General features: G+C 36.3%; 1 protein-coding gene and 1 long non-coding RNA gene across 4 annotated transcripts in view; one reads left to right on the top strand and one right to left on the bottom strand.

The window, feature by feature from the left end:
- Window positions 1-25305, top strand: part of ANO6 (anoctamin 6) — a 125892-nt gene that overhangs the window by 40906 nt on the left and 59681 nt on the right. For all 3 annotated transcript variants that reach the window (XR_009623261.2, XR_015728755.1, XM_060694706.1), the window contains exons 4-7: window positions 8447-8512; window positions 15477-15755; window positions 16973-17086; window positions 19735-19850. Coding sequence is in view for 1 of the 3 variants with exons in the window: in XM_060694706.1 (XP_060550689.1) it covers window positions 8447-8512; window positions 15477-15755; window positions 16973-17086; window positions 19735-19850 (575 nt within the window). In the remaining 2 variants the exon portion in view is untranslated. The remainder of the gene's footprint in view (window positions 1-8446; window positions 8513-15476; window positions 15756-16972; window positions 17087-19734; window positions 19851-25305) is intronic.
- On the bottom strand, window positions 7803-20821 carry LOC148112854 (uncharacterized). Its single transcript, XR_015728756.1, has 2 exons — window positions 20740-20821; window positions 7803-7926 (listed from the first exon to the last, which is right to left on the bottom strand). It is a non-coding gene; the product is annotated as an uncharacterized LOC148112854 (long non-coding RNA).

Raw genomic sequence — 25305 nt, 5'->3', positions numbered from 1 at the left:
GAAATGGCCGTTCGACCCCCAAAGGGGTCGCGACCCCCAGGTTGAGAACCGCTGCCCTAAAGGAATCATATTTCTCCCTTTCCCTAGCCAGGAATTCTTTGGCATGAAAAGAACCATTCAACCATCTGTTTTTTCCATTCAAATTCAGAATAATGAAAATTTCATATGATTGGTTTAAAATAGGGAGGTTAGAAGTTGATTGGGGGCTAGTAGATTATTGTGGTTTATTTTACTAAATAAGGTCCCAATTAACCTGGTTAATAGACATAAGTAAACATAAGCAGAAACGGCAAGTAATCCAAATTTAAGCAAATTAGGAAAGAAAAGAACATCTGCACCATCATCTGCAGCAGCAGCAGCAGCAGCAGCAGCATCAAGTCCATCAAGTCAAAGATTGATAGAGAGCATGTTACAAGCAGAGAAATCAAATTCATTTCAAAAAGATGTGATGATGATGTTCCACTCTTTACCGGAGGCAATAACAAAGAATCATAATGAGGTGAAGAGTGAGTTGAGAGAGGTGAAAGATGCATGATATGAATGAAAAAATGGGGAATTTCCAACAGATGATAGAAAAAAATGAACAAAGGATTCAGGTAATAGAAGAAAAATCAGAACAAGCTGAGAAAAAAATAGAAAATATGTACCAAAGGCTTACACAGGAAAATAAAGAGTTGGAGGAAAATATGATTTCGTTGCAAATGAAAAAGTCCACTTACTTTCTGAGATTCCAAAACATTGAAGAGAAAAAAGGAGAAGACCTACCTGATATAATGACAGAATTGCTGACAAATGCTTTACAAATTACAAAACAGAAAATGCAAGCAGAGATTGATGAAATATTTTGAATACACAAAAACTACGTGAGAAGACATAATCTCCCAGGAGAAGTTCCTGTAAGATTTGTCAAGAAGATGATAAGAATTGAAATACTTTAAAAAGCAAGAGATGGACCTCTGCAATATAAAGGCAAAGAAATTGTGGTGTTGAAACAGGTGCTAAGAAGAGTTAAGAAATCTAAGAAGACAATATCTATTTTTGACAGGTCAGCTGATTAAATACAACGTAAATTTCAGATGGCTGATATCAGAGGGAATTTTGGTAACTTGGAATGAAAAAAGATATAGATTGGACTCATTAGATAAAGCACATGAATTTTATGAATATCAATTTGGAACTACTGAAGAACAGGGAAGGGGAGAGGAAGTAGAATGTAAAGGACAAAGAGAACTAGCAATTGTGGAAAAGACTAGATGGCAAGAAGAAAATGAGTCCGAACGAGCAGAACGAGAATGAGCAAAAGTAAAGGAACAGAGAGAAATAAGATCAACTAGGACAATATGACCTATATACAAGTGAGAAGGTGGAAGAAGAAATACAGATGATATCAAATGGATTGAATTCACCAATGAAAAGGAAAAAAAAACTTTCACAAAACTACAAAAATTAAAATTTGACTTAATTTGCCTCCAAGAAGTCCATATTCAAAAATAGCATAGTAAGCGTTTAGAATACCCCAAAATGGGAAAAGTATATTTATCATTAGCAAAAGAAAAGAAAAGAAAAGGGAGGTGGTTTTATATATAAAAGAAAGAATAAATGCCAAGCAAATATACACAGATGAAGAAGGGAAAATTTTGAGAGGTAATAATAAACCAAAAACAAGTACTTTTGATAGCAATATATATGCCAAATAATAAACAAGAAGAATTCTATAAAAAAAAACTCCACATGAAAATAACCGAAATGGATTATGAAGATATTTGTGTGTTAGGGGACTTTAATGCAATTATGGATGCAAAACTATAGGAGCAGGAAAATAGGTAAAAAGATCCAGAAAACACTCCCTAGGACTGTGATGGCAAACCTATGACATGTGCACACCCACCAGAAGTAAGGAAACAGGGTGTATCCTGCCTCTGGAGGGCCTCGGGGGGGGGAGGGGGAAGGCCCGTTTTTTTTTTCTCACCTGGCTCCAGATCCTCTCTATGCATCTGGGGAGGGCAAAAACAGCCTTCCCCACTGCCTCAGAGGCCCTCCGGAGGCCCGAAACGGCCTGTTTCCCAAATTCCAGTTGGACAGGAAGTGATGTTTTTTGCTGTCCCCAGTCTCCAGAGACTCCTAGAGAGTCTCGACACACACAGACACACCAGAACACCTTCTTCCTGCCTTCCTGACAGGATTTCATTTGAAAAAGAAACAAAAATTTAGGCAAAACATTCATTTTTACTGCTGCTATTCTTCCTAGCAAGGATAATTGTAATTTTTTCCAGTTTTTTTTTTTAAATTTGATTTATATGCTGCCCTTCTCTGGAGACTCAGGGCGGCTTACAATGTGCTAAGCAATAGCCTTCATCCTTTTGTATATTTATACAAAATCAGCTTATTGCCCCCCACAACTGGGTCCTCAATTTACCTACCTTAGAAAGGATGGAAGGCTGAGTCAACCTTGAGCCTGGCGAGATTCGAACCTGCAGTAATTGCAGGCAGCTGGTCTTAATAACAGGGTGCTTTAGACCACTGTACTACCAAGGCTCTTTTCCAAACAGAGTTTTCCATCTCTCTTTGTATTTTTTGCCACAATGGATCATAATTATACCAGAGCCTTGGTAGTACAGTGGTCTAAAGCACCCTGTTATTAAGACCAGCTGCCTGCAATTACTGCAGGTTCGAATCTCGCCAGGCTCAAGGTTGACTCAGCCTTCCATCCTTTCTAAGGTAGGTAAATTGAGGACTCAGTTGTGGGGGCAATAAGCTGACTTTGTATAAATATACAAAAGGATGAAGGCTATTGCTTAGCACATTGTATGCCGCCCTGAGTCTCCGGAGAAGGGAGGCATATAAATCAAATTAAATATATATATATACTTAAATAATTTCGCATTTGATATCATAATATAAACCCCTAAATACTTAACCTTTTTTACAATTTCAAATCCTGTTAGTCTTTCTAGTTCTTCTTTTTGCTTTATAGTCATATTTTTAGTTATCTTCGTTTTCCCTGCATTTATTTTAAATCCAGATACTTGTCCATATTGATTAATTATATCCATTAGACCTTTAATCGACTGTAATGGTTGGGTTAAAGTAACAACCAAGTCATCTGCGAATGCTCGTAATCTATAGTCATACTGCCTAATCTTAATTCCACTTATTTTGTCCGACTTACTTAACAAAAATTCCAAAGTCAGAATAAACAATAATGGAGACAAAGGGCATTCTTGTCTTGTTCCTTTTTCTATACTAAAAGTGTCTGTTAAACTACCATTAATTATAATTTGCGCTGTTTGTTTCTGATATATTGCCTTAATAGATTTTGTGAAATGTTCCTCAAACTGCATCTTTTCTATTATTTTCAATAAAAATTGCCAATTCAATCGATCAAATGCTTTCTCTGCATCAAGAAATATCAGCACCGCAGGGATTTGGTTGTTCTTCCCCAAATACTCCAATAGGTTAACAACTTGCCTTACATTACTCTTCATTTGTCTACCATTTATAAAACCAGTTTGATCATTATGAATCATTTGTTGCATGACTGTCATTAACCTATTTGCTAATATTTTAGCAAAAATCTTGTAATCTGTATTTAAGAGTGATATGGGCCTATAATTTTTTGGCTGGGTATGGTCTTGCTCCTCCTTTGGAATCAAAGAAATATAAGTTGTCCTCCAAGATGGGGGTACATCTCCTCCAGATTGTATATTAGTAAATAATTCTTTAAGTGGTCCCACCATTTCTAACTGCAAATGTTTATAATAAGCTGTCCCAGGAGTTTTACCCACTTTCAACTGCTTAATTGCAGACGTAATCTCCTCAGTAGTTATTAGTTGATTTAAACCCTCCCTTTGCTCTTTTGTAATTGTAGGAGTATACTCTTTCTGTAGGTATCTATCTATATCTGTACCTTGAATTTTATCACCAGCATACAACCTCGTATAAAATTCTAAAAATGCTTTTTTAATCATATTTTGCTGATAAACCTCTTTACCTTTATATTCTATTTTCTCTATGGTCTGTGACTTTTGCTTTTTCCTTAACAAATATGCTAACCACCTCCCTGGTTTATTAGCATTACAAAAAGTATTATGTTTAGCATATTGCAAATTAGTTGCGACCTGATCTGCCATTAACATATTAAATTCCCCGCGCAATAAATTAATTGCCTCTTTTATTTTCTTATCTGCTGGATTCAATATCAAAGCTTGTTCTTTTTTCCTGATTTCCTCTTCTAAGTCCTTCCTTTTTTCCCCTGTTTACGTCTATATTTATTATTCAAATATATCAAAATGCCTCTTATATATGCTTTACTTGCATCCCATACCATTTCCATAGATTATGCATATTTATAATAAAAAATTCTTTCATAAATTTTTTACATTCTTTTACATTTTCCTCATATCTAAACAAATTTTCATTTAACCTCCAAGACCTCTTAGATCCCCTTCCATACTCTAATTCCATCCAGACTGGACTATGATTGGTTAAAACTTTTGGGCAAATCTTCGTCTTCTTCACTCTGGAAAAGAAATCATTTGTAATTAATATAAAATCAATCCTTGAGAAAGATTGATGTCTATCAGAAAAAAAGGTAAAGTCTTTTTCTTCGGGGTTTCTCTCTCGCCAGATATCTCTCAGTTCCATGTCCTCCATCATTTCAAAAAACGATTTTGGCAATCTGGCACACGTTGAAATGTTCTGCAAGAGCCCCTTCTTATCTTTTTTAGTGTCCAAAACTCCATTCCAGTCGCCCAATAAAATACATGATTTATAATCCCATTGTAATAACTTGGAATGTAAAAGCTTATAAAATTTTTCCTGTTGTTGGTTCGGTGCGTAGACTCCAATTAAAAGTATTTTTTCTCCTTTTATTAACAGTTCAATTGCTAAAAATCTTCCTTGATCATCTGCTTCAATTAATTTGGCAATTAAGTCTTTTTTAGGTATATAACTATACCATTCTTCTTCTCAGGAGCAGATGCAACAAAATGTATACCTAACCTTGCATTTATTAAATATTTTTGATCTTTACTTCTAATATGAGTCTCTTGTAAACAAATTACATCATTTTTAAACTGTTTCAAATAATGAAATATTTTTCTCCTCTTTTGTAGTGAATTTAGGCCATTAACATTCCAGGTCAAAAATCTAGTTGCCATTATTGGCTCTCTGAAGCACTTGGAGCACCTGCTGGAAATCTCCATGCATTTTACTTTTTGGCTTTGCTCCTCCCACTGCTTCTGTTTTTGTAGTATCTTGAATCATTTGAAGTTGCTGCACTCTTAATTCTTCTTGACGCTTGGCTGCCGCTCGAGTCTGTCTTTGATCCTTAGGTTCTTCTATCTCCAAAGCTTGAACAGTAGTCGAAAATTGTATTAATTCTTCTTGAATAATCAAATCACCCTTTTGGGCCTGTACCAACAATTCTTCTTTCTCCCCCTTTCTTGCCCCCTCTATTTCCGTCTTCCTTCTAGCTTCCTGGGGCTGAGGGCATCCAGCCTTTAATACATTGGTATAAAAATCTCTTGCCTTCCACACTGAATTGAGATGGTATCTTTCTCCTGAATAATTCACCACCAAACCAGCTGGAACTTCCCATCTATACTGTATCTGACGGTATCTCAATTCTTCCACCAGAAAGGCATAATCCTTTCTGGCTCTCAACATTTTGGGGGGAATTTCTTTCAGTGTTAAAACCTCCTGCCCCTGCACTTGAAGTTTGTTTTTAAAAGTGACTTGTAGGATTTCATTGCGTAATCTTCTTGTTGTAAAATAAACTACAATGTCTCTTGGTAGATTTTTCTGTCTGGCCACCCATGAATTGACACAATAAATTTTGTCAATTTGCCATTCAAAATTTGCTTTTTGATCTTCCATTATCTGTGCAAATGCTTCTGAAAAGATCTCTCTCAAATTCTCTTGCTTATTTTCCTTGAGGCCTCTTATTCTCAAAGCAAATTCCATGTCTCTATATTGTATCATTATCACATCCGCCTCTGCTCTTTCCATCTTGTCCTGGACCTCCCCCATTTTATTTTCCAAGTTCTCATTAGACTGCTTAATTTCTTCCACTTTTTCATCTATTGCTTCAATTTGTCCTGCCAATCCTTGTACTGCCATAATAATATCTTCTCTAATTTCTTGGTTTCATTTTTGAATAGTCTCTTTGACCTGTGCAATTTCTTCAGCAACTTCTTGAGTTTGCTCCTGAAACATTGAAGCAATTTTTGTTTCTGTAACAGAGGCTTGTGTTTTGAGGGCTTCCTGCAACATTTCAAATGTTAATATTGTTGGTTCCGTTGGAACAGAGAGAAATTGCAATCTGGACGTTTGAGCTGGTGAAGTCCTAGCACTTTTGGGGACAATAGCCTTAATTTGTTTTGAAGCCATTTTTAGTTTCCAATTTCAATTCAGTCAACTGCCAGAACTGTAAATCCACCAAATCCAGAAATCAGTCTTTAAATAATATCAGTCCTTTTTTTTTTTTTAAGGATCACTGCTGTAATCTCTAATCTTCTCCTTTTTAAAAAAAACCCACAAATCTCTAATTTTAGACAGGGGCTGCCAACACTAAAAGAAACTTTCCTTTTTAACTTTCGCTTTCACACCCCGTTAAAGCACAATCGCTATCTTGGTTTCACTTTCTCCCCTTAATAAATCAGAAGGAAATAATATACATTTGGAGTTAAAGTTCAGTACTTGCAGATCTCATCTCTCCTGAGTTTATTCAGCCTGCTTCCGAATGATGTTTATTCAAGCGTGGTTTGCAGAGGTGGTCGCGGCGTCTTCTGCTTGAAGCAGAAATGTCCCGGATCTGGAGCTCTGTCAGGCTTCCAGGGAGCTCTCACCCTTCAAGCCCCAGAATTGTTTCTGGGGCTCCTTGGGGAGCTCTACCTATGCCCGTCTGCTCTCTTCCTCCCCTTTTCCCGGGGAGAAAGTTTTCAAGCCGCTAGACAGCTGATTTGCAAGATCGCGGGGCTAGCGCTCAAGGGAAGAGCGTCCTCGGTGCCTGCGGTGCCACCAGAAGTCTCCTATGCTTTAAATCTTGATGCAGGTTGAGAAGAGTAGCTATGGCTGCCACACTGTGATATAATATACTCGAGAAGAGATTGCTGCTTTTACCCAGTCTTTAATTCAATATGGAAAATGAAAAACAGAAAAGCTGTTGAGATATTTAAGTAAAGTAGGTTCTGGATAAAAACCAACAGTGCTTTTCATAACTGTCTTCATAATTGTACCCAGCCATATAATGATTAGATATGTGCACAGCCAACATTTTAATGCAGCAGCTGCAGGAGCTATCAGCTTCTCGAATCAGGCAGAACATCAGGAGAGACACTTTAGTGTTTTGAGATGACTGTAAGTGGCAATGTGCTGTTCATTCCTGTGTTAGCCCTTATATTTCCTTTGACATTCTGTTCCTAAACAATATGGAATAGTGTTAATAGCATAGAAATAGGATGGCTCTCCAAAACCTTTTTGCAAGGTGACTGAATTAAACACATTTTCAACTCTTTTTACTCTGGGGTCAAAAACTGCAATTTAAATCCCTGAACTATGCTTATTTTTCCCTCAATATTAAATCCCATTTAAGATTATCAAAGTCACCTCTAAGACCAAATGAAATACCAATAGGGAAGTAAGAGTTATATAACACTGATATCATTTTAAGATGTATTGCAATCCTCACCATCAGCTTGGGAAGAAAATACAAAAAAATGGATTATGTATAATTCTAAGGGCTCACTCGTGCGGTTCTTCTTCATTCCATCCTTCTCTCTTTATTTGCTCTCTTCTTCTTCTTCTTCTTCTTCTTCTTCTTCTTCTTCTTCTTCTTCTGCTTCTGCTTCTGCTTCTGCTTCTGCTTCTGCTTCTTCTTCTTCTGCTGCTGCTGTTAGTCCTCTTGCTTCTTCTTCTACTGTATCTCTGAAATGAGAAACATGGTTCATTTTACAAGTCAAAATTTAAACCAACTTTATTAGAATCCTGATTTGGAAGGTAAGTAAAACAAATGTTGATTGTCTTTATCACAACTGTCAATGGTGGTTTGATACAAACTCTATAACAGCTAATGAAAGAAAGATGCAAGTGAAGAAAAAAAGTACTTCCATAGTGCCAAATTATGATTATGATCAAATTCAAAACTGTGTTCAATGGCTTTGGCAAAAATTCCAGTTTAAAAGAAAAATCTAATTTTATAATTAAATCAATTTTTATTGATTAGTTTTACCAAATAAATCTAATAATTCAAATTTTATTTAATTTCTTCAAAAAGAAATTCTTGGTTGTGTATCTCTATTAATTGTTGAAGGCTAAATTCTAAATTTTGTTTTAGTGATAAATGAAATTAATTGAAACAATGTTTTATTTTTGTTAAAATGTTTTCATTTCTTTTGAAAGATATAAATCATTAAAAAGTTTCACAATTTTTAACCAATTTTAACAGAGGAAGAGACAAGTCTATGAGTCAAACCTGATAAGTCATGGTTTGCAGCTTGAAGCCACAAAGTCGGTAAGTACAATCCATTGTACTTTTTAAAAATATATCTATTGCTGCATTAAAAAGAAATGAATTTATGCAGAAGTATGATATATGCATTTATATACATTTATATAAATATTACATATTTTGTATTTTTATATACTTTGTACATTCATGATTTATAAATTGATTTTTTAATAATTTGAGGAGATAAATCAATGTGATTAAATAAACAAATAAATAAGAGGAGAACAAATCTACTATCTTAAGATGCCTTTCCTCCACAGTGTTTGTTATATATATCTGTGATTGGTAAAGTCAGATCACTTGGATTTATACAGTATAATAAAGCCTTTTGTCTAATATTTAGATATTGACACGTCTCTCACTGGAATAAAAGCTCTTTGTGCATGCTTAACATAATATAGATCTAAGTTCATTCCCCTATTACAAGTTATTTATCTGAGGTATTGTACCCTAACAATACCTTTGATCTTATGTGGTCATGTGGAAGGAAAGGGATTGGCTTGGCAGAGAAAAGGCACTCTTTTCTCTGCTGCTTTTAAGTGACCATTCCTGTGTTTGCTAATGGAGTATGTGTAAAACTGGCCTATCTATTTTGTTGAAACTCCATTTTGTTGAAAAAAATATCTTCATTTTGCTCACTTCTGTTCTTAGTTGTTTTCCCTTTGGGACCTCTCATCCTTGGGCCTCATATACTTGCCAAAAAATTCCAGGAAGGCTACATTAAGGAACTTGTACCAAGCCAAGCAGTTGATTCAGGGTCGACTCCCCTTTCCTGTTACAGATAAATTAACTAGAAAGTTTTATATACTTAATTACTAGATTTATCAGTTAGGGAGTGATGGGTAAGAGCTTTGTTATTTTAGTAATAAGCCCACTTTCTGGAAGGGCCATCCTCTGCCAGGGATGTGAATACTTTATAGGTTGTTGCCTATTTGCTATTGATCATGTGCCTTGGATTTCTTTTTTCCCAAATTTTTTTTTATTATTTTTTAAACATAAAACATAAAATACATCTTTTTAAAGCAAGGGTTTGGTCCGTCATAAAGTAAGTACAATTATTCAAATTCCCTCAATCAACTTTGTTCCAAATTTTGTCCATTTACATCTTAAAAAGAAAAAAAAGAAAAGAAAAAATATCTTATTCTAAACATTTATCATTCTACTATTACGCCCAAAATTCTAAACAATAAACACTATTCTAAATCTTTATCATTTTAACAGTCAATATTTCATATATATTCCTCAGTCCTAAGACCCATTACCACAAATCTATATTTTACTTCACTTAAATGACATCTAATATCCATAATCTTGACAAAAAGTATTTTCCTTCTCTTAAAGTCATTTCATAAGCAATCAACATTTCCTTCTATAGTTTGTTACTTCCACAAAGTTTATTTTGTTTATTTCAAATTTATTCTCATATTCTATTGAGTCTAATTTTTAGCTAATTCATAGTTTAAATGTCTATTTCCCAGCTGTATTTTCCCATACGGCTATCTCTATTTATTTAGACTGGTTTACAGTTTAGCTCCTATTCTCCAGTAAAATCTCTTCCACTTCCTCCTAAATTTATTTTTTAGCTGGTTCGCATCTTAATCTGCTGCTTTCCAGCAATGCTTTCCTCCACTCCTTACCTTAATTATTTTGGCTGGTTCACAGTATTATTTTAACTGCACACCAACCTTCTCCTTAACTCCTGCCAAATCTATTAGAGAACTGGTTCACAACTCGAGTAGTTGCCTTCCAGCAATGCTTTCCTCCACTCCTACCCCTATTTTTAACTGGTTCACAACTTTATTTCAATTGAACCCCAGGTATAATCTCCTCCACTCCTAACTTTTTATTTTTGGCTAGTTCACAGTTTTGCTTTAACTGTTTCCAGCATATGCTTTCCTCCACTCCTAACTCAATATTTTTATTTTTAACTGGTTCCCAGTTTACTTTAACTGTTCTCCAGTATGATGTTTTCCCCCATTCCTACCTTATTTGTAAAACTGGGTCACAGCTTTACTTTCACTGATCTCCAGAGTCATGCTTTCCTCCACTCCTAAATTCATTTATATAAGCTAATTTGTAGCATTTATCTCTTATTCAGTTGCTTAGTTCCAAATTACTTCAAAGTGTGTTACCAATATTGTTTTCCAATCTATTCTCCTCCATGTCTCTTACCAATTTAAGATAGAAATATATTTCAATAAATATTTTATCTCCTATTCTCTCCTAAGTTTTCTCCCATTCCATGCTTGTTTCTTATTTTCAATAAAAATATTTTAAACCACTTTAAGATCAATTTTTTATGATTATTAACTCTATAAATAATTCTTTTTAGCATCCAATGCCTTGAAAGGAAAACAATTTCTTCCATGTTATTAAATCTGTAAATAATGCTTGCTGAGAATACAAAATTTAAAAAGGCATTAGAATATCAAAAATCATGTTTTTCTTCAATCATTTATGCTCTTATTTCTTAATCAAATTGTTTATATATTTATATAAAAAATAATAAAAGAGAGAGAGCAATAGCAATAATAATAATAGTTACAGTGAAAAAAAATAAAAATAATAAAAATAAAACAATACTAAAAAAAGAAAAAAGGGAAGAGAGTAGAAATATAAGCAAAGAAGTCAAATGGGTTAAAAAAGAAAATAGAGAGGGAAAAAAAACAAAGAGAAAGATACAAAAAGAAAGAAATAGAGAGAGAGCATAGAGAAGGTGAAAAAAGGTATCTCCTAACATTATTCAATCACCCAGAAACCATTACATTCATTTAAATCAAAATATGATATTTTGTTGTCTTGTTACATGATATATTCCATAATTCCTTTCTCCAGTCTATCCAGATATGTATCTTTTCCATTTCAATGTCATCAAAGTTATGAATTCTACAAAATTAGCTCTGAAGCAATTCCATATATGGTATCATCATGTCCTTCTTCTATTGCCACACCCTTCTTTTGTTGCCACATTTATTAGTTCAATTATCATTGTTCCATTTAATTTCTTCTTTCTATTCTTCAATAAATCCTCCAGTGTACAGATTATATATCCTAAGTCAAGTTCTCTAAGTCTTTTCCTCAAAATAGTCAAGTTTAAACAACAAGCAACAAAGTTTCTCTTTTCAAGTAACAAGTGGAATTTAGACTTTCACTTTAGCTGGCAACCATTTTGTCCATCTCCGTTTGTCTCCGTCTCTTTGCTTTTAAAGGCATAATTATATCCTCTTCTCCTTCCTCTCTCCCAGACACAGTCCAATCTCATTTATCCACCAAAAAGAAAAGAAAAAATATATCCAGATCTGTAATCAAACATCTCCAAGAAGTCAGCAATTCACGCTATCCACCAACAGGTCTTTTGTCTTTGTGCCCCAATAGTTCTCAGCCGCTATCAAGGTTGGGCAAAGTAATTGTAAATTAGCGTTTGTGGGCAGTACTGCCTGGGCCAATGTCCACTCACCCGGCATCCAAACTCCCGGCTCCGCTCTCCGCTTCTCCACCTCTCCTCCTGCACATTCTTATATCCTGGTTGCCGCGGTCTCAGGGCAGCCGCTCCACCGCCGCCGGCACAGAGGGTAAACCTCCGGCCCCGAGGAACCTGCCCATTCCTCTCAGCCATCCGAGGGGTCCCTCTCTATCCCCCTGTCCCTACAGGACAGGGTAGGTCCAAGGACCTACCGGCGGGGGCTTGGCAGACGGGGTTTTTGCGGGGCTCCAAAGAGCCCGCTAATTCCCTGTCTGTATCCCAGCGGCTCCAACCGGAAGTCCCCATGTGCCTTGGATTTCTAAATTAGTATAGCTTTTATACCATGTGCCTTGGATTTCTAAATGGTATAAAAGCTATGCTAATTTGTATTGAGGCTCTCAATTTGTGATTTAGTCCCAAGAGCATACCTCTTTGTGCTGTACAAAATGAACAGGTTTCAATTTCCCACTTTGTGTGATAATTGGCTTCTTCTCACATGAAAAACAAATCCAGCAATTATCATTCTCTCTCTCTCTCTCTCTCTCTGTGTGTGTGTGTGTGTGTGTGTGTGTGTGTGTGTGTGTGTGACACCAAGAGAGAGGCATGGTTTACAGATAGTTAAAACAAAAAAGTGAAAGAAATACTGTTTAGTTCAAGCCAGGCAGGTGCAACCCAAGCCTACAGGCCACATGTGGCCCTGGACAGCTAGTAATATGGCCCCATAAGATCAAATAAAAATATATATTAAAAAAGGAAGTTTGTTATTTATATACATTAACTATATTGTATATTTTATATGCGTCCCAAGTTAATTCCTCTTCACTCAATGCGACCAAGACAAGTCAAAAGTTGCCTGCTTTAAGCTATAGAGCTAAAAGTTAAATAGCAAACACATAGAGGAAAATCACAGCTACAGGTAGTTAAAGTTTCCCTGAAGCTACAACAACTTGAACAGGTACAGGTGAAGCAAGGTCAGCCATAAAGAGAGTGGGATGAGCCAGGAACAAGGGCAGTTCAGCAGTAGCAGACCTCATTGATATATTTAATATGGGAAACCAGAAGCAGTCCAGTGAGCAAGGCCCAGCAAAAAGTCCAAGTCTGTTAGCAGTGGAGAGCTATCAAAGAGGCCCAACAAGAAAGATTGATTGAAGGGCAAGGTTTTGAATGTGTGCTCAGTGGGATTCTGGGAGGACTTATTCAGAGAGATTAAGAAGAAAAGAATGGTTCACTGGAAAGCAACCAGTTTTCTATCACTAGAACATGGTCTCTTGATCAGGGCTTTTTTTATTTTTACACTAACAGGTTTTGCAGCCAGAAAAAGTTTGACTAAAGAGTGATAGAAAGTGACTGCCAGTTGTTAAATGGGCTGAAATTGTTAGGAGAGGCTTCCTGGAAGAAGATGATGTGAGACAGCAGATCCCAGGACAGAGATCACCCTAAACTTTGGAGCCAAGTAGTCTCTGGAGACATTTAACAGCTCAAAAACAAACCCTTGATGATGTTAAAGGAACCTCCTTAGAACACCAAGGCGGGCGATAAAGCATAGGCCTAGATGCATTAGAGGTTGGACTGGAAAATAAATTACACTCTCTTCTGTAATTAAACTTCCAATTCATAGGACTTACCACCCCTTTTGCTTGTGCTGGAACCTTCTGTATCAATTTTAAGCATATGCAGCCCTAGTGACTATATCATTACAAAAAAGAAACAGATTCAGTTTCTATATATTCTGATTAAAATTGAACATAAATGGCAGTCATCATACTTTTAGGCACCCATCCATAAATATGCTGAAATGAACTGTTATATAAATGTCCCTTTTTAAATTCACACTTTATAGCAGGAGTGTCAAACTCACATCATCATGATGGAGTCACGAGATGTTTTGGGACTTCGCTAAACCGGGCTTGGGCATCACCAGCATGAGATGCATCCGGCCCACAGGCCAAGAGTTTGACAGCCCTGCTTCATTTCTTCTTAGTCCGACTTATATTGTAGGCTAGTAAGATCAACTTTATATATTATTTGAAACTCAGATTATCACAGGAAAGCAATAAAATTAAGAACAAGCAAAGTCTTATATTCAAATTGGTAATATTTATGATTATAAATCAATTGTGTGCTCGTTCCATCATCTGGAAATGTTCATCAATGAAAACATTTTCAGAATGGTAATCATGCTTACAGAACAAATTTACAGTCACAGCTGTTAATATTGTGTTATTTATACAACTTTGCTTGGAATGTATTTCATACATATTTTGTATGTAGATCAGATAAGTGTAAACTTAAACAATTAGGATGTAAAATTAAGATGGGGCCTGGTGGCTCAGCAGACTGATAGCATTGTGATTAACACCAGCTGTCTGCAATTACTGTAAGTTCGAATCTCACCAGGCTCAAGGTCGACTCAGCCTTCCATCCTTTCTAAGGTGGGTAAAATGAGGACCCACTTTGTGGGGGCAATAAGCTGACTTTGTATAAATATACAAAAGTATGAAGGCTATTGCTTAACACATTGTAAGCCGCCCTGAGTCTCCGGAGAAGGGCGGCATATAAATAATAATAATAATAAAAAAAATTTAATAGAAACTGATGTTTTTATTTTCTGCAAGGTTCAGGTTTGCTGATATTTCTGAATTATGTAGAACAATTACAAGACCACTCTAAATGAAAGCATTAGCATGGCAAATATAGTTGAATGTAAGTAAGCATGAAGAGAAATATGTTAAGTAAAAAGTGTATTTAACTGGCACTGAAACTGGCAATCTTAACTAGCAGTGAAAAAAGAAAAACAGGGACTTAGGATTTTGGTGCACACTTTGAGAAAAATATATCATTCAAGAGCTGTGCTGCTACTGCTGTTGAAAAAAATGTCATGAGTTGAAGCCATGTTTCCATTTCAAATTTTAGATATAGTTTTTTTCCTGTTTAAACATTTTATTAGATTATAGAGTAAAATATAGAATGCAAAAGCAAATAGGAAGACAGTGGGGAGGAAAAAGGGAAAGAGAAGTGAGGGGGGACAGGGGGAAAGAAAACAAAAGCATGAGTTCAGACTCCCTGTATTGCAGTAAAAAAAAGCATTAACATCAAACCACAACCTTTTGCTTTTCCATAATAATATAAACTAGCCATTTCTATAAAAACAAATCAATCTAATCAGTAATGCCCAAAATCAAGGTTTCATTTTTTTCTACCTCAAGCACAAAGTAAAGAAGTGTTCTCCATGTGGCAACAAAAGTAATTGTTTTTTTCTCTTATCAAAGCAGTCAATTTAGTCATCTCTACTAACTCCATCAACTTTTGCAGCCATTCGTCCATGGTGGGAATCGAAATGTCCTTCCATTTTTGTGCATACAGTAGTCTTGCTCCTATCAATATGTATAAGATCAAAGTTCCAAATTTTTTATCAAATTCTTTGACTATTAGACCCCAAAGAAAAGTTTCTGGTGTTATCTTTATCAAGATAAATATATTATAATCGATATCCTTTTACTGCAGGTCATGGATGAAAAGCTGATCTTTGTAAAGGTGCATGGTCCTTGGGAAGTGCTATGTAGCTATGCTGAAATTATGCACATCAAATTGCCTTTGCAACCCGATGATACGAAAAGTCATGACTCAGCACTTACGTGGATTAGCAGATTCTTTAATGTGGATGAAAATATCATCAACCCAGAACAGGAGTTTTTTACTGCTGCATTTGAAAATGAACATATTTCAGACTTTTATATTCAGGACAAGGACTCTTTCTTCAATTCAGCAACTAGGAGCCGAATAGTAAGTTGTAGAATTTAGTATTAAAGGATGTATTTTTAAGTGCAATATTAGACTAATGTTTATTTTGTTCTTCTGAATATCAAAGCAATATGTAAAACAATGCATTGCAGCATATAATCAAATGTTAAGGAAATATAAAACGTTGAAAAATTAAGTGGCAGACAAAGTACAACTCACTAGAAAAAAGAATAATTTGAATCAAATCGATGCTCATTTTAGTCCAAAACATCTCCAGTTAGAGCTGAGCAAGACTCTTCTTTGAAACTGATGAACAAACTGATGTCAGCAAATATAGATAATATTGAAATATATGTACCAAGAGCATTTGCATAAGGCTGGTTTCTATATGACGTTGTCAGTGCTACCAATTTTTATTCTCATAATTTGTTTTGCCAAATTATGAACATGAACATATGAACATCGGCAAATTATAATGTGTTGGCCATGATTTTTCAACAGATTTTATTATGCAAATGTTCATTTTCAAAGCTGTTTGTGTGAAAGTACTCTTAAAAAACAGAAAATTCACAATGTTGTGAAAACATTCACAAACTCTTTTGGTCTGCAGGACATGCCATAAGAGTTATTATAGATGTTGTAGCCCACATGAAACCAGGACCATATGCTTTAAAAACTGTATTTTTTGAAAAGTCAAGCATTAGTTCACATGGGCTGTGGAAGCATTCACGGCACAAATAAAGAAAAACATGTATTCAGCTACTAACCCCTGACTAAGACGTTTCCTTACTGCTGAGCTCTATGATTTATCATCATAGAGATTCAAGAAAAGTGAATGCTGTTTGCCACTGTTACAAACCACTGCTATTACCTGATTTTTACCCAAGATGACAAAATCTAATAGTTTTTGCACTGTTTGAAGCTGCCTTTAGACAGTGTCATAATACATGGGAAAATACTATTTTAACAACTAAGGATGACTTATGCCTGTTTCATTCATAGGCTGAAGAGAAGATGAAGGCAACATTATGGAGACATAGCAAACAAAAGTTGTTGCCAGGGTTTGTTTATGCCATAATTAGTTGCAACTGGGGAAAAGTATTTAAAAAGAACACTGGTAAATATCAAGAGAAAATTACAGCAGGAAGATATTTTGCCTAGTAACTGCATGTACTCATAAGTATTGTCTCATAAATATTTTCCCACTTTTTGAGTTCATTCCCTGCTAATGAAGAAATTTGGGCGGGGGGGTATTTCAGGTTTACTTTATTCTTTGTCGAGAAGAGTATGCTACGAAAGATAATGTAAGAAAGTTTGGTATCAAGAAACTTCTGGACTCTGGAATCTACAAGGCTGCTTTTCCACTCCATGATGTGAGTCTAATTTATAAAGAATTATCTTTTTCTTATACTGATATAAAATGTTAATCTTGTGATCATTTTTTAAGATGTACCAAATTCACTCTGTTATGCAAACTCAACTAAAAATCTTCACAATGGACAGCAACAAAGGAATGTATAAATTTTACATACTAAATTGTATTGACATAATTATGTCTCTGTCACAGGGATGGAATTCAACCGGTTTGGACTGGTTGGGCAAACTGGTAGGGATTACCTGAATCGGTTCACCAAACCGGTAAAAAACACTCCTGGTTAGCCCCGCCCACTTCCACTTGGTCGCTCAGTCGCCACTCACCCCTTCCAGCCACTTACCCTGCCCACCCACCCCCGCCCTATATGTGTTGCCTTTGCCATGCAGCCTGGCTGGAAGGGGTGAGTGAGCAACTGGAAGGGGTGAGCGGCAACTGGGCGAGCGGGCAAGTGGCCAGGGATGGGTGGTGACTGAGTGACCGGGCGGAGGTGGGCGGGGCCAACCAGGGGTTGTTTTTACCGGTTCGGCGAACTGATTCAAATCCAGGGGTGGTTTTTACCAGTTTGGCAAACCAACTCACAGCAGGGAATGGGGTGTGTGGCCGTGGCCAGCGCATAGAACAGGGTGGCACATACGAGAAGTGGAGCGGACAGAGGTTGGTAAATTTTTTTCACTGCAAAAAGCCTGCAGCCGCCATCTCTTTTTTGGTGCAAGAAGCAGAGGCAGCGGCTGCAGGCATCTCGCAACCAGCTTGCCTTCCCCTCTTGCCTGCCACCAGCCACCACGGGAGGAAGGTAAGCCCAAAGAGGCAGTCGTGGGGGAGGAAGCGGGCAAGAGGGCCAGGGCCTCTGAAGGAATTTGAAACAGGGCTGGAGAAGGGAGAGCAGGAGGCCTTTGACAGATTAGGCCAGGCCTGGGCAGAAAATAGGAAGGTAGAAATTCAATAATATATTAATACAACTACTTTTAAACAAAGGCATTTAGACTCTATTTTCACATTTTATAAAATTTATGTGGTTTGGAAATTGAACACTTGAACTATATTTTTAATTTATTTTTCAGTTTTATGCATTGATCATTTAATTCTGTAATTGGTCCCAGTAAAGAAGAATATTTGTAGCTCAGGATTGAAATGAGGGTCCTTCGTGCTCTCTGAGCTTGGTTGTTTTATTGCAGATGTTTCATTACCCAAACTAGGAAACCTCATTAGTGCTAGTCTTGCTATGCTATAATTTGTCCCTTCATGTGGCAAATAACAATTGCCTATAGATTTGCAGAAGCATGTCTTCAATGGTATAATTGTTGGCAATCCTGATAATAGTTTTTAGAACTATAATAAAACACAACAGGCAAATAAAATTTGGTCCTTATTAACACTGGACAAAGTAGAATATACCAAAATTTGTTCCCAGGAGAAAATACATGAAAAAGAAGTTACAATGAGATGAACAATGACTGAGTTAGTCACGAACATACTTCAGAGTTGTTTAGGACATGAATGATTCATTGGGGACTGGATTTTGACAACTGTTTTACATAGCTAGTTTAATTGCATTTCCAGTAAGTGACTCTAAGACTCTGGTGTGAGCTGGATGTTTTATTCAGCTGTTGGAAGAATATCTTATTATTATTACCTATAGCTAGCCTAAGAGGAGTCATGTAGTCATGATAACAGATTTTTAAGAGGAGTTATTCATGAACACATCTTGATTTTTAATACCCAAATTGTCTTGATTTTTAATACCCAAATTGTCTTGAAATCTGAATACTTGCTCTCCTGTATTAAATGTCAAGCTTTAAAATGTAATTAAATTGAGTTCACTGGGATAAATGATTATTTATCCTGATTCCAGAAATTTTTCCAGTGCAGATGCTGCCATTCCACTCAGGAGTAATCCTTAGCTTGAAAAAGATTGCACATTATACAGAAAAATAAAACATTTCTTCATTCAAAGAGACACAAACAACTGTCAGAGAAAATTTCGCCACTCCAAAAAGTGCCACTTCTGATCCTTAAACTGATTTGCGTGAACAGGTCTTAGCTCAATCTGCTACTGGAACAAAATAAAGCAATTATGACCACCATTACCACTTGAGTAGCTTTTTAAAAATAATACAGGAGATTCTAGTTTCCTCCATAATAATGATAATATATATATTGATCTGGCATATAAAGGTAAAGATAAAGGTTCCCCTTGCACATATGTGCTAGTCATTCCCGACTCGAGGGGTCGGTGCTTATCTCCGTTTCAAAGCTGAAGAGCCAGCACTGTCTGAAGATGTCTCCGTGGTCATGTGGCCGGCATGACAACACCAAAGGTGCATGGAACGCTGTTGCCTTCCCACCAAAGGTGGGTCCTATTTTTCTCCTTGCATTTTTTTACGTGCTTTCGAATTGCTAGATTGGCAGAAGCTGGGACAAGTAATGGGAGCTCACCCCGTTACGCTGAACTGCCAACCTTTTGATGAATAAGCTCAGTGTCTTAGCCACTGAGCCACCACGTCCCTTGATCTGGCATATAGGTGGTAGTAATTTCAGAAACCTTCAGAGTTATTATTCATGCTTGGTTGTAGGGCTAAATGTGATTAAAATAATTTAATTTGTGCCCTTGAATCATCAATTAATGAGAAAATATTTTGTTTATAGTCAAGATTCAATTACCAATCACAGGATCCTAAGTGCCCAAATGAACGGCACTTGCTATACAGAGAATGGGCCTATCCTCGAAATATTTTCAAACTGCAACCCTTAGATCTTGTCAGGTAAGTATTAAGGAGTGTTATACCATTCCTTATGATTATTTTCTTTTTCTATGAATAATAATCATTTAATAGAAAACCAGCCTTTATAATGTTGCATTAGGCAAATGTGAGAAAAAGCAAAGATGTGTTTCTTTACACAATTTATTCAGTATGTAGGCTATCAAATTGCCAATGACTCTGGCCAGCTTGCAATTAAAACATATAAACCAAAAAACGCAGTTCAAGCTCTACTTGGTCCCCAAACCTGGGAGAATTACCAGCTTTTTAATTATTTCCTGAATGTCATCAGAGTATGAGCCATCCAGGCCTCTAATAGTCTAAGTATATTTTGCATTAATTTATATTTGTATTAATACTTTTAATAATAATACTATGAGTAAAACTATTCTTAAAATAATATTTTTAAAAGTTCATTGGTGATAATACATATATAAGTAGTCCTTGCTTAATGACTACAAGTGGCCCAGCAACCCTATTGCTAAGAGATGGTTGTTAAATAAGATTTCACATGACTGTGAAGGACTTATGACCTCACTTCTCCTGAGGTTGTTAAGTGACCTGTGATTAAGAGAGACATCATTTGATGACAATTTGTGATTGTTTTGCCAAATTCTCCATTGACTCTGTCTGTGAAACATGAAAATGGCATGACTGTAGTATACTGCAAAAGTTCTAAATATCAGAAGCAGTCCTAAAGTTATATTTTTAGCACTCATAACTTCAAATGGTCACTAAACAGAATAGTTGTTAAGCAAGGACTGCCTATGAGTATAGAACATAAGCTTCAGGAAAAAAATCATATGGATCATATTATATCTTCATAAATACAGAATGTTGGATTCTTGAAAAGTTTTTGGAAAAATAAAGTTCATAGTGGTGTATACAGTACCTGATTATTCACAATTGGAACTGCTATTATGAAACTCTTATTGAACTTCCAGACTGAAATTCACAGTGTGAAAAGATCATCCTAGTGATAAAAGAAATGTGAGAGTTATTCTTTCAAGTAATTCCTGTGTATCACAGTTTATGAAATAGATAATTGCTTTTCCAAGGGACTGAATGGAAAGAAATGGAAGCCACACAGACTTCCAGCTAAGTTAAAGTAGAGCCTATATAGCCCTGGTGGCACAGTAGTTAGAAAGCAGCATTGTAGGCTAACTCTGCCCACAGCCAGGAATTTAAGCCTGACTTGCTCAAGGGGACTCCATCTTCCCGAGGTCACTAAAATGAGTACTAGACTGTTAGGGGCAATATGCTGACATTATAAACCGCTCAAAGAGTGCTGTAAAACACTGAAGTGGTATATAAGTCTAAGTGCTAATGCCAAGCACTTTTACTTGAAAAAAAACCCCAAATATTCATAAAACAGCCTGGAAGTTTGTTGGAGGGGAGCAGACAACAAAGGAAAACATCTGATGTTGATGTTGCTCATGAATTCAACTTTGAGCAAGGCATCTAATAAAGACCGGTTTGTCTTTCTTTCCTCTTAGATTCTATATCAGGATTTTTTTTCTTTCTCCCGTGGCATAGAGCAGAGTTCCCCAACTTTTTTGGTTTTGCGGACCAGTAGTGGGGAGGGGAAAGGGGATGGTTCCACGCAAGCAGCAAGCATGCACGTGCACATAGCTCCATTTATGCAAGTGGGGATACGCATGCACACTAGTGCGCTCACCTGCCACTTCCATGGCCCAGTTCCAAATGGCTCAAGGCCCAGAGGTGGGCCTCATCCTGAGGTTGGGGACCCCTGACATGGAGGAAGAAAGGCACGTTTGTCTCCCACTGTGAGTAAGACAATAGTCACACACTCCAGGATCAATTTTGTTTTTGTTTTTTAAAAATAGATCTTTATTAATTATTTACAAATAAAAAAACATATAATGTAATTTTCAAACAGATAAAAGTTATATATAGGTACACAACACAACACATAAAAACAACCACAAAGAAAGACTAACCGGGGGTCATTTCGAACCCCCAGATACTTATTCATAGTTACATCCTGGTAAATCCTTTTGTTCAAATAGTGTTGACTATTTTAAATATCAAACGCTATCTCATTATAATTAAATATATATTTAATACTATGTTATTTATTCTATATTTGTCCTCTTCTTTAGCCATATATACCAGCGTTCCCAGTTACTGTAGTATATGGATTCTTTTTTGTCTCTTAGGATATACGTTAATTTGTCCAATTCGGCACAATTCAATATCTTATTTATTATAAGTTGATCTGATGGTGTATTTGTATTTTTCCAATGCTGGGCAAGTGCCATTCTCGCTGCTGTTGTATTATGGATGAATAGGTGCCAGTCTTGTTTGCCCACGTCTTTTAGTTTGATTCCAAGTAAGAATCTGGAGTTAGGGGGAAACTTGCATCTGTTATCTCGTTCAACCATTTTTGAATCTTTTCCCAAAATTTCCTGATCTGAGGGCAGGTCCACCACTGGTGAAAGAAAGTACCCCTGGCCAAATTACACTTCCAACATTTGTCCGAGGATCCAGGGAACATTTTAGCTATCCTATCTGGTGGGAGGTACCACCTATATATCATTTTATAAAAGTTCTCCTTAAATGCCGCTGATAATGTCAATTTCATTTATCTATTCCATATTGCCTGCCATTCTTCAAGTTGCATTCGGTCTTCCTAAGTTTCTCCCCCAGGCAATCATCTTTTACTATCTCCTCAGCTGTATAGCTTGATAGCAAAAGAATATAGGTCTTAGATATAAATTTTGTTTCAACACCCAGAAGGAGTCTATCTAGCGGTTGTGTCGTTTGGTAAATACCATACTCATGTTTGTCTTTTCTGAATCTAGCTTGAATTTGGGCATATGACCACCAATCTATATCTATTCCTTTTACTTGAAGTTCCTTTCTTGATATTAAGTTCCCACCTCCATCCATCAGGACATTGTAGGTCCAATTTCTTTTTATATTATAAACAGTCGGGTAGGTTGCTATCTCCAATGGGACCACCCATTTAGGAACTTGAGTATAAGTTTGTTTCTTCACCTTTTCCCATATTTTTATTAAAATTCTTCTAATATAGTGGTTAATAAAATATTTAGATTGTTTTCCTTGTTGTGCCCACAGAGCTGAATGCCAGCCTTGGTGAAGATCAAATCCCTCAACCGTTAATATGCGTTTTTTCGAAAGGGATACCCAATCTCTTATCCAAAGAAGGGATGAGGCTTGGTAGTATAACTCCCAATTTGGGAGCCCCAAGGGACCCCCCCTCGTTTTGTGTTCCTGTAGCATTTTTCTTTTAATTTGTGGTTTTGCCAAATAAATTTGCTTATTACCTGATCCAATTCCTAAAGAAATTTTTATCCAAATTTACAGGAGCCGTATGAAATAGAAAAATCCACCATGGGAGGATATGGGCTTTGATTGCAGCAACCCTGCCCAAAAGTGAAAGCTATATATTCTTCCATCTATCTAGGTCCTCTACTGTATCAGCCAATAGTTTAAAGTAATTGGTCTCTTTAATATTAGAGCGTTTGTTTGTCAGCCAAATCCCTAGATATTTTACCTTCTTAGTAAATTTAAGTCCCATGGCTTCCTGCACCTTATTTTTTTGATCCTCTGTTAAGTTTTTGGATATCATTTTAGTTTTATCTTTGTTAATTTTTAATCCTGCGACTTCTGCATATTCTTCAATTCTCCTTAGCAATATCAGACCTGAAGTTAGAGGGTCTTCCAAGATGAATACAAGATCTTCAGCGAAAGCTTGGAGCTTGTATTCTTCTCCCTAATCCTTAGGCCTCTAATATCCTTGTCTTGCCTGATTATGTTGAGAAGTGGTTCCAAAGTTAAAATGAATAATAATGGTGAGAGAGGGCAACCCTGTCTAGTACCCTTGGAGATTTTAATCTCATCTGAGATTGTTCCATTAAATAGCAACCTGGCCGACTGTTTAGTATATATAGCCTGAATTGCATTTATAAATTTAGAGCCAAATTCCATAATTTTTAATTGTTGTGTAATAAAATTCCAATTGACCCTATCAAAGGCCTTTTTGGCGTCTACGAATACCATTGCCATATCTTTGTCTGAATACCTTTCATAATACTCCATTACATTTAAAATTACTCTTATGTTGTCTCAAAGTTGTCTATAAGATAGAAAGCCATTTTGGTCCTGATGGATGAAGTGGGAAAGAAATATTTTGAGTCTTTCTGCTAGTACTGTCGTAAAGATCTTATAATCGACATTTAAGAGTGAGATTGGTCTGTAGTTCTGAATTAGTGATCGGTCCGAGTTGGGCTTTGAGATCAACGAAATATAAGCTTCCCTCCAGGATTGCGGTATCTTGGCATCTGTTAAGGCCTCGTTAAATACTTCCTTTAGTTGAGGACTCAGCAAGTCAATAATACCTTTGTATAATTCACTTGGGAGACCATCGGGCCTAGGGGACTTTCCCCCCCCCCCCGCTTGCTTCTTAATAGCTCTTTCAATTTCGCCAATAGTAATCTCTTTGTTTAAAGTGTGCTTAAAAGAATTGGGGATCAGTTCCAATTGAAGTCCCTGGAGATATTCCCCAAGTTTATTTTCTTGACATCTTTCTTCTCCATATAAGGAGCCGTAAAATTCCTGGGCTATTTTTACTTTTTGATCCCTATTAACTGCCAAATTTCCATTTTTATCCTGTAGGTATTCTATTTTTCTTGCTTCTGCCTCTTTCTTTAGTCTATAATTTAACCATTTTCCAGTTTTGTTCGCATGTTCAAATTGTCTTTGTCTGCTTTTCCTAATTTTGTCTGCCAACTCCTTTTGGTCTATTAATGAAATCTCGTGTCTAATTAACTCTATTTTCTCTTTGGGTTTAAGATTTTGTGGGTCTAATCGCAACACCTCTTCCATTTTTTCTAACTCTGATATTAGCTCCACCCTTTTTGACCTTTCTTCTTTCCACTTGCGGGCTAAGTGTTTTATTGCTAATCCTCGCACTACGGCCTTAGCAGTGTCCCAAGTATTTTGTAAAGAAATGTCTTCTCTTTTGTTTTCCATAAAAAAAAAAATTGTAGTTCTATTTTTATCATATTAACAAAATCCTCTTCCTTCATTAATTCAGCTCTCATGGACCATCTCGCTCGTTTTTTTTTAACCCCTGCCCATTTGATTATTATAGGATGGTGGTCTGCCCATACATTTGTACCTATCTCCAATTCTTTAATCGCCTCTGCTGTTGACCAAAACATGTCAATCCGTGACCACGACCAATGTCTGGGGGAGAAGTAGGTGTATTGTTTCTCTTTAGGATGTAAATCTCACCATACATCTGACAGTCCTATTTCAGTTGCCAATTTGTCCCAAGTTTTTGATAGTGTTTTTCTCTGTCCTTTTGCATATTTTTGGGATCCCCTCCCTGGTTCATAATCCTTACCTACGTCTGAGATTGCATTAAAATCTCCCAAATACATACATTTTCATAATCGAGATCAGCTAT

Source organism: Pantherophis guttatus, chromosome 7 (genome assembly GCF_059756535.1).
Source record: "Pantherophis guttatus breed Tessera chromosome 7, ASM5975653v1, whole genome shotgun sequence".
Classification (NCBI taxonomy): Eukaryota; Metazoa; Chordata; class Lepidosauria; order Squamata; family Colubridae; genus Pantherophis; species Pantherophis guttatus.
This window is presented reverse-complemented; position numbering and strand designations above follow the sequence as displayed.